This window comes from Microtus ochrogaster, linkage group LG1, assembly GCF_000317375.1.
Source record: "Microtus ochrogaster isolate Prairie Vole_2 linkage group LG1, MicOch1.0, whole genome shotgun sequence".
Lineage (NCBI taxonomy): Eukaryota > Metazoa > Chordata > Mammalia > Rodentia > Cricetidae > Microtus > Microtus ochrogaster.
In genome coordinates this window covers 2,745,434-2,755,597 of record NC_022027.1, presented here as the reverse complement: position 1 = coordinate 2,755,597, position 10,164 = coordinate 2,745,434, and the positions used below count along the sequence as shown (strand labels likewise).

The 10,164-nt window shown below is 55.8% G+C and overlaps 1 protein-coding gene across 2 annotated transcripts in view; it reads right to left on the bottom strand.

Annotated features, from left to right (window-relative positions):
• Sgta (small glutamine rich tetratricopeptide repeat containing alpha) overlaps window positions 1–9,766 on the bottom strand; it is a 16,874-nt gene extending 7,108 nt beyond the window's left edge. The window contains exons 1-4 of one of the 2 annotated variants that reach the window (XM_005359012.2): window positions 9,703–9,766; window positions 1,588–1,722; window positions 418–524; window positions 198–285 (exon numbers count right to left, since the gene is read on the bottom strand). In XM_005359012.2, the coding sequence (XP_005359069.1) occupies window positions 198–285; window positions 418–524; window positions 1,588–1,687 (295 nt within the window). In that variant the 5' untranslated portion in view covers window positions 1,688–1,722; window positions 9,703–9,766. The remainder of the gene's footprint in view (window positions 1–197; window positions 286–417; window positions 525–1,587; window positions 1,723–9,702) is intronic. The other variant, XM_026785106.1, reaches the window with a different exon arrangement.
• Between the last annotated feature and the right edge of the window lie 398 nt (window positions 9,767–10,164).

Sequence of the window (10,164 nt, the reverse complement as noted above, 5' to 3'; positions counted from 1 at the left end):
GCACCGTCCCTCCAGCCCACACAGGCTGCACCGTCCCTCCAGCCCACACAGGCTGCACCGTCCCTCCAGTCCACACAGGCTGCACTGTCCCTCCAGTCCACACAGGCACTTTTAACATGCCCGTGCCCCTGCCCCTCCCACTGACCACTCCCTCCGGCACCTTGCAGAGGCTCCCATGAGATATCTGTCTCTCTTACCTTCAGTTTTGAGGCGCTCTGCCTCAGCGGAGTCCTCCTCAGAGGGTGGTGTCCTGTCAGGGTCCCTCGGGTCCTGTGGCGTCTCCTGCTAGGGGGAAAACAATCCCACTGTGTCTAACTAAACCTGCCCTTGCAGGATGCTACCCAGCTCAGAAGGCCGGGTGACCTGGGTAAAGTACCAAATGCCCACATACTGCCATCAGGGGAAGCCTGGGCTCACCTTGCTGGCAGCAGCTGCTTCAAATATCTCTGGCAGGGTCTGGGGGAGAGCTAGGTCACTGTCCTCCATTGTCACCCCAAAGGCTGTCTCCAGACACTGGATGGCAACTGTATGGGAGGGTAGATGAGCTGGCCCCTGGAGTGTAGGGCTACCGGGCATGGGCCGGGGCCTACAGGTAGTTAGTTCAGGCTGCCCTCTCGCTTCCAGCCCCACACCGAGTTCTGGTAACAGGTGTGCACCAGCACACCTGGTTTGAACCCGGGACTTCAGACAAGCTAAGTTGCATGTTCTACCCCCTGAGCCCCTGTCCAGCACTCACGTGTCTTCAAACATAAATCCGAAAACCCCAACCACCTATACCTATCTTCTCAGTAACCTTCAGTCGGCCTCAGACACGCTCGCCTGACAGCAGGAGGCACACACAGGAGGCCTAAGGTGGGTGACCTCACGTCCTCTGTGGGGTCCCAGTGCTAAGGCTTGGCCTGACCGTCCCCGGCAGGCCCTCTGGGAACAGTGCGTGTCTCCCCAGGGTGGGACCCCTGCTGTGGAGCAGACCGGTGCAGCAGGCTGGGCTCCTCAGGAAAGGACACTCTGGGCCACAACTGGGGAGCTGTCACCCATGCTGGGGTGAGCTCCGGTGACACAGCTGTCTGAGTCATTTCTGCTCCTGTAAGTGACCTCACTGGCTTACAAGCTGGGCTATGGTGGTGTCTGTATTTGGCTTATCACTCCCTGTCTCAAGTGGACAAACACTGGTCACATCTCCCCAGGAACAGTGCCACACAATGAGGAAGGCGAGGAGGTCCACACAGGAGCCCAGCAGTCACGGAAACTGCCCGGAACCACTGTCCTCTACAAGACATATGGTACCGGGGAAGCAGAGGGAAGGATGCTGGATGCTGGCATCTGGGAGGCACAGTAAGGACAGCCATACTAGGGGCTGAACCTCAGCTGCCAGCAGGGAGATGATTAGGGCACAGTCACAAGGAACAGCAAAGGGAACCCTGGGCACCAGTGGGGTGCTGGGCACCTGCCACTCCCCTTATGAGCCATGGAAGGGAACAGATGCCCAGGCCGGGTATGCTTGCTGGCTACCTCCCGCTTCTGTGGTTGACAGGTGGGGGTATTATGGCTCTGGACAGAGGCTGGCAGGGCATCAGCCACACCTACCCTCTAGGCTCTCCTGGGCATCAGGCGAGAGCCCGCCATGCCGCAGCTGGCCATGTAGGAACTGGATGATGGCATACGCCAGGCGCTTCCTGTTGTCCATCTTGAGGCTATTGAGGTGACGCTGCCTGCTCAGACCTGTGGGGACAAAGTGTAGGATGTGGGACTGGGGGTGGAGACCTGGCAGCCGACCACTACCAGAGCTGCTTGAGATCACCAGCCAGTCCTAGTCACAGTTGGTGACACCATGGCATGGAGCCACACGGAAACGACTGTCTCACAGGACAGTGCTGGGGATGGATGGAGAGCAAGCCCAGGGCAAGTGTCATCTCTGGGCACTCTTTTCACAGCCCCTTCCGGGGTCAGGTGAGCACAGCTGTTTTCTGGGGCCCAGGGTGAGGTGTCTAGTTCCTTTACCACCCATACACACCCAGAGCTTGGCAGGTGCTTCAGCTTACCCGTCCCAGTCCCCAAGACACCTGGTGACACTGCACAGTGACACCAGGACATCTCTGAACACCAGAGGGACCGCGGGATGGGGCATTCCTGACCACCTTGGGGCTACTTCAGCCCAGGGAATCTTTGGAGGCAGTAATGAGCTCAGTCCCCCGGGGTAGGGAGCCGTGAGCACAGGAAGCACTGACAGAAACCCTCAAAGAGGGTGTGGCACCACAGCAGACACCACATGACAGGGCTACAAGCAGAGAGACCAGGACAACAGCAGCCCAGAGGTGAGGAGGGCAGGAAGGAAGATAGCTGGGGCATGAGGCTCTGCCATCAAAGTTCAGACTTGTGGTCTCCAGTCTAGGACAGAAGCTGGCTAGAGTCTGGCACTTGGCGTATGATCACATGATAGCCCTGCAAGTAATGGAAAGGCCATGTGACTCTCAAAGCCAATGAGCTGGTTGCCCTGCTGATCTCTCAGTTCCTACACCTGTCAAGTGGGGTAGACAGAAACCTCACAGCCACTGCACCACCACGGACAGTCCTCGGCAGAGCAGGGCCCACACTTGTCCCAATGTCACGATCCCTCTACACAGACCCAGACTGATAGCACTGTGAGGCCCCCAGGGACCAGCTCAGTATCCCGAGCCTCAGTTTCCTCCTGTGTCACTCAAAGTGGCACCAGCAGGCCTGGTGGTGCATAAGAAGGGAGGACCCAGATCCTGGAATGGAGGAGGCAGTGTAGGACACATCCCTCTGCAGGCTCACAAGGTGTCCCTTGTACCTAGGAGCCCTGTGCCTGCCCGTCTCAACAGGCTGGGCAGCTCCTGCCTGAGAAGCCACTGCTGGCCATGCCTGACTGGCACCCATGAACTTTCTATGCCATCTCTCTTCTCCACTCACCACGACCACAAGGGCAGGGCCGGCCAACCTTCCCTCCCCCAGCATACACTGGTCCCTTCTGCCATGACCTTCATCCTGACACCCGACACAGGGGGTGCTCTTAGCAGTGGTGGGTGCTGGCCACTGGCCAAGCACTCCACACATGCCTGCTGGACACAGACACCCTGGCCTGAGGACACACATGCTGGCTGCACCACAGTGATTGGCACTTTGCCATGAACATTCTAGAAGGCAGCCTCAGACTATGATCTGAGAGGGGCAGGGTCAATCTGGATTGAAGACTGAGGAGTGAAAACAGCACGGTGGGGGGCCTGCTCCCAGGCTGGCACCGGGGCCACAGAACCCACAAGCAGATACACTTTCCCCTTCACCTCTACACAGACCCCTGAACCCCGGAGCCCAAGTATGACTGACTGCCTTTGAAGACAGGGTCTTTGTAGAGGTGACCAGGTTAAAGTGAGGCCAAAGTGGGTCCTGATTCAGGAAAAGATTTAGGGCAGAGACCACTAGCCTGTGATCCTGGTACCCCTGTGGCTGAGGCAGGAGAATGACGTGTTCAAGATCAGTCTGAGTAGACCAGAGGTCAGGGATTGAAAGTCATGGCTCACACTATTATTCCCAGCACTGAGGAGGCAGAGGCCAGCCATAGCCAACAAGGAGTCTCTGTTTCAAGATAACTAAATAAATATGGGGGCTGGGGAGATGATCTGATCCCCTCTGCTGGAGGGATGGATGGGGACACACACACCTTTAAACTCCGCAGGGGTTCTGATCAGCTCCAAGCTCTTGCCTAGCATATACAAAGCCGGCAATAGTCGCCCCGTCTCAGAAGAAGCCATCCAGGCTCTGGGACGTCCCCTCACCTGAAAAGGACCCTTTCTCCTCTTACCAGCACCAGGGGAGAGAGGTCGCTGTGTTTAACACAGCCGGCTCAGACCTAGGCTTAGGGTCTGACTCTAAGGACAAATGGGCCACTAGGGACACAAACCAGGGACCAAATGACAGCGGTAGGCTGTGCACGGCAGAAAGCTAAGGCCGAGCAGGACCTCTGGCTTGTCCCAAGGGGAGCCTGGAATCCACACACCCACTCCATGCCTGCCTGTCAGGCACGGGAAAGCCACTTCCGGTCCTAGCACTCTGGAGCTGAGGTCTGAGGGCCGCACATTCCATGCTGGCCTGGGCTGTGACGAGACTCTGACTCAACAGATAAGTGAAGGGTGAAGCAAGCTTTTAACCCCAGACTCGGGAGGCAGAGAGAGTTCAAGGCCAGCCTGGCCTACAGAGCGAGTTCCAGGACAGCCAGGCTACCCAGGGAAAGCCTGCCTTTAAAAAAACCAAGAAATACAAACACAAAACAAACAAATGAATAAAACAGGACCAGGGGTAAGCAAACTGGCTTAGTAGCGGAGTTTGTCACCAAGCTGGTAAACTAAGTTCCATCTCTGGGCCCACACGGAGGAAAGAGAGGCCTGACTCCTGAGCTGACTCCTCCACAGCGCTCACATGTGCCCAGAATTGTAAACTACAGCTGGGAGATGGCACCGTGGGTGCAGTGTTTGCTGCTCCGCAAACGTGAGGACCCGAGTTCAAATTCCCAACGTCCACGTGAAAAGCTGAGCATGGTACTGCAGGGCTGGGGTGGGACAGGGATCTCTGGAGTGCACTGGCAGGGTTGCAGAAGTCACTGAGGAAGACGTGGCATGTGGCCTCTGCACGAGCCTGCCTGCTCCAGGGTGACCTCCTGGAGTGGAGTGGGTGGAGACCAGGATGGCCCCACAAAGAACAGGTGTCTCCATAATACAAGATGACTGGATTAGAAGACAGCTCTGTGACAACATGGACCTGTCACCAAGAGGAGCAGCAGTGTCTGCCTTAGTCCCTCAGTGATGGCTGCCTGGAATGTTGAATATTCTTGTCACTCAGTACCAGTCCTGACAAACAAGCCCCCACCCCACCCAGCTGAGAGTCAAGGTCGCTTTAGACCACGAATTCCCTCCCCACAGCCATTGGCCTTCCTCTGCAGCGTGGAAGGTTGGGGAAGGTTCTGGCTGGGGGACAAGGCTCTCAAAGGCCCATTTCTCTGAAACAGTGAACGTTGAGTATACCTGCCCACCATCCAGGACAGTCCCAGGGTGCTCTAAGTGCCGTCTCCACACCACTCTCCCCCACAGCAACAACACTATGAGTGTGCAGCACCAGACCCAGCTCGCCCAGGACCAACACACCCGTGCACATCGCCATGCCCGCTCACCTCTTCATCTCAGAACCAAACCCAAACCTAGGGTGAGCCGGGCGGTGGTGGCGCACGCCTTTAATCCCAGCACTCGGGAGGCAGAGGCAGGCGGATCTCTGTGAGTTCAAGACCAGCCTGGTCTACAGAGCTAGTTCCAGGACAGGCTCCAAAGCCACAGAGAAACCCTTTCTCAAAAAACAAACAAACAAAACAAAAAAAACCAAAAAAACCAAAACCAAACCTAGGGTGGCTGAGTGGGTAATAGCACCTGCTGAACAAGAGGAAGGACCTGAGTTCAGATGCCCGGCACCTACCTAATGGCTGGTTGTGGTCATATGTGTGGGTTACCTGGTGCCAGGGCATGAGTGGAGACAGGAGGATGGCTGGGTATTGCTGGCCACCAAGCTAACCCCAGGGTCGGGGTACACTGCTTCAAGGAAAGAAGATGGCAAAGCCTTGCAGTTAGCCTCATCCATACGGCAAGTTCCAGACCAGCCAGTAAGACCGTCTCAAATGAACTAAACCCACACCCAGCATAGCAGAGCTCACTAGCGTCCCCCCCTTACCTACGTTCCTGTCCAGGACAAAATGAAGGGTGTCACCTCTGAGCCCTACACAGGCCCTGCCCAACCTCACTACCCACAGCAGCTCCCAGAAGCACAGCCGTGCTCACCTGCAAAGCAAGCAGACGTCGCAGCACACATGAGCACTGTCTAGGCGTCAGGCAGGCCCTGCTAGCACGGCTGCTGTGCATCCCAAACTTCCCAAAACTCAAGGGCAGTCCCCGCCCCGTAGGTCTGCACCTACAAGTTCTACCCGCACCCCAAACCTGAGGTAGCCTCGGACCTCATCTTGGGCTGTGCACCCCAGAGCACTCTGGACAGTTGTCAGCTGTCTTCTAGGCCAGAGCTCCAGGCGCCATCCACACAAGGCGGCAACCTGAGAGGGAGGGCCTATCTCCAAGCCATGCAATCCAATAGAAACCTAACAGAGGGGCTGGAAAGATGACTCAGAGGTTAAGAGCACTGGCTGCTCTTCCAGAGGTCCTGACTCCAATTCCCAGCAACCCCATGGTGGCTCACAACCATCTGTAATGAGATCTGGTGACCCCTTCTGGTGTGCGGGCATACATGGAGGCAAAATGTTGTATACATAATAAATAAAGCTTTTAAAAAAGAAAAAGAAACATAACAGAGCCAGGGTTGTGATCCCAGCATACGCAAGATTGCAGGAGGCTGCTATAAGTTCAAAGCCAGCTGGGCTCCATCCTCAAAGAACAATGCAGGTGGCAGGGACAACACCGCATAGGAGCAGTGTTACGGATGGTCAGTTCTCAGCACCCAGATAAGCCACTCACAGGGGCCTGAACCCCAGCTACAGATGATCTGATGCCCTCTTCTGGCCTCCATGGGCACTGCATGCATGTGCACACACCCATAAATATGTACACAATTAAAAACCAATCTTTAAAACAATGAAAAACAATAAACAGAGTAGAGCACGTGGCACACTCCCATCCCCCCAGCACTTAGGAGGTGGAGGCAGGAAGATCAGGATCAAGGACATTCTCCTACAGTCTGAGGGCAGCCTGGGCTATCTGAACTCCTGTTTCAAATATAAAAATATGAAAATGTAGAGCTGACTCCCACACGAGGACCAAGAAACACTGAGCAGGACTCTGGCAGGGTGGCGGGTTTGTGATGTGAGTGGGAAGTAACCAGCCGGAGTCACGCTCCCTGCCAGGAAGCACCATGATAAATGCTTGGCTCAAGACCTTGGCAGGGCCGGGCAGTAGTGGCACACGCCTTTAATCTCAGCACTTTGGAGGCAGAGGCGGGCAGATCTCTGTGAGTTCGAGACCAGCCTGGTCTACAAGAGCTAGTTCCAGGATAGGCTCCAAAACCACAGAGAAACCCTGTCTTGAAAAAAAAAAAAAACAAAAAAAAAACAAAAAAAAGGGGGCTGGAGAGATGGCTCAGAGAAACAAAAAAAACAAAAACAAAAACAAAAAAAACAAAAAAAGGGGGGCTGGAGAGATGGCTCAGAGGTTAAGAGCATTGCCTGCTCTTCCAAAGGTCCTGAGTTCAATTCCCGGCAACCACATGGTGGCTCACAACCATCTGTAATGGCATAGACACAGACAGAATATTGTATACATAATAAATAAATAAATATTTAAAAAAAAAGACCTTGGCAGGGTCAGAACTTTCATGTGCTAACTTGCACGCACAGTGTGCACTACAGGATCCCTGGAAACACTCTGGACAGGCAAGGCTTGTCCTCCAACTCCAGCCAGGCCAGGCCTCAACTCAAGTTGTCTGTCACCCAGCATATAGCAGGCTGCAGGACACTGCCAGAATAGAAAGCTATCCTGGGCTAAAGTCCTCCCCGCCCCAACAAGTCCACAAGCCAAAGGTCAGTGTGGCAACTTCTCGGGTCTGGTGAGGGGCCTGGGGTGAGGGAAACCCCGTTTCAAAACAGAACTACAGGAAGGGCTTGAACACAGCTCAGCTAATGGAGCCGGTCCAGGATACAGAGTCCAGTGGGAAATCCTTTACCTTGCAAAACTGAGTGCACACACAATCTTGGGACCCACGTAATCTGCGCAGAGGCCTCAGTGGTGAGGAGCGACCGGACTAGGGTTTTAACACTAGCGCTAACTATGTAGCCAGGCTGGCCTCAAATTTAAGGCAATCCTCCAGGGTCTGCCGCCTGAGAGCTGGAATCATAGGCATGCTTCATCATTAGCATGCTCACGCATGCATGTGTGTGAGCGTGTGTTCATACACCGTCAACCTAGCATGTCCTTCCTCCAGCTACCACCTCGTTCTTTAGAAACAGCGTCTAACTGGGCAGTGATGGTGCTCACCTTTAATCCCAGCACTTGGGAGACAGAGGCAGGAGGATCTCTGTGAATTCAAGGCTAGCCTGGAACACAGGACTGAAAGACAGGCAAGAGGGCCCAGAGAATCTGCCCGTCTCTGGCCTCCTGGACCAAGAGGACAAGATTATCATCACTTGTGGCTTTTTACATGGGGGTGTAGGGACTCGAACTCAGAGCACAAACCCATCACTCACAGAGCTGTTTCCCCAGCCCAGCAGGAGCATCGTTCATTTGTACAAGGTGCCTGCCCTCTTCTCAGTGCAGAGGTCAGACCCTGCGGTGACAGCAATCACAAGAGTCCCCAGACACTGCCCAGGGTTCTTGGGGACAAGAATGGCCAGGGAGAGGGAAGATCGCTCAAACAAATAATCACAGACAAGAACTGAGCAAAGCGGATTACCCGATGGGGACCCGTCAAGGGCGACTGGTCGGCAGGCCCCTGCAAGTGACAGACAAGGACATTTACAACCATTTCAGGGACTTGTTTTGGTTTCGCTGTTGCTGCTGCCATTTCATTTTCTTGTTTGGTTTGGTTTTCCAAGGCACGGTCTCTCAGTGTAGCCCAGGCTGGCCTCAGACTCAGAGATCCACCTGCCTCTGCCTCCCGAATACTGGGAATAAAGGCAAAGGTGTGGGCTGCCCCGTCTGGTTTCTGAGAGAGGAGGAACTCACTACATAGCCCAAGCTGGCCTTGAGTATCACTCCCATCCCCCTGCCTCAGCCTCCCACATGCTGGGAGGACAGCCAGCAAACCCTGTTTACACCTAAACTACTGGCTACGTTAACATCCTTTTCAAAATGAATTATGATACCAGGTGTGGCAGTACACTTTAATCCCGGGCAGAGGCGGGAATCCGAGGCCAGCCTTGTCCACTCACTGAGGTCTAGGACAGCCAGGGATACATAAACACTGCCCAACAAACTGAGCTGGTCTCACATTGTGGTCCACATAACTTCTTGCGTAGTCCAGGCTGGGCCTTGAAAGTCTCTAGGTAGCCCAGGCTGGACCTGAACTCGCAGTGATACGACTGCCTCACTCCCTCAAATGCAAAACCGGATCATAGGTTTTGGAGCAAGCAGCTGTACTAGTCTTCGGCGCGACGGTTTTTGGTTGTCGTTTCCGTGTCTTTGAGTGAAAGTATACAGTCCTGGCTGGCAGGAACTCACGCCGATCCTCCTGCCTCAGCCTTCACAGCGCTGACGCGACGGTAAGTGTGGCAGCAGCACTGCCTTACCGCTGCTCAGAGCGGGCGAGCCCGGCAGGCACGCCCCCACCCTCACTCACCCCAGCGAGCGTCGAGCACCAATACCGCCCGCGCGGACAGCAGTGAAGGCGTCCGCTGTCTATGAGGGGAAACTGAGGCTGAGCAAGGTCACCAGCGTGGCGAGCGGCGAAGCTGGGATGACATCCTGGCCCCGAGGGAACCCCGAGGATGCTGAGGTGGCCCCCACACCTAAACGCCGGCCTCTTCCTGAGAAAGCGCTACGGTGGACGCCGCCTGACTCAGTTTCTCCACTGCCGCCCGCTCACGTGACCGGCGGGGCGCAGAAGTTCGAAGCCCGAACCCCCTTTGTCTTAGGATCTCCCGAGCGCTGCGCATCCAGAGCCACGGACCCCCACGGCCCCGGGGCGCGGCGGAGACCCCCGACTCACCTCTCAGTCGACCGAAGCCCCGACCCACCGTCGGCTGCGCCTGCGCACCGCGGCGCGGCCAGGCCCCGCCCTCAGGCCCTTGACGCCTGCGCAGGAGGAACCCATTGCTCCGTGATCGCGTTCTGCGCGTGCGCCTGAGTGCCGGCTGGTGTACGAGACGGAAGTGATGTCACATGGAGGCGGGCACAACCAGGTTGTTGGAAAATCTGACCTCGGAGGCGTAACGAAGGCCGGAAGTCAGTCTGACAGACTGAGGCGGACACGTGGTCCGGGCCGGTCACGTGGTGCAGCGCCCCGCGTCGCGGCTCTGAATCTCCGCTACCTGGAGCCGCTAGGCTGTTTTGTCTGCAGCTTTGGAGCGTATCCTGGAACTCGGTCTGTGGACACCGCAGATCCGCCTGCCTCTGCCTCCCGAGTATGCCAACACTTGGTTTTTATTTAAATGAGAGTCTTTAACTGAAC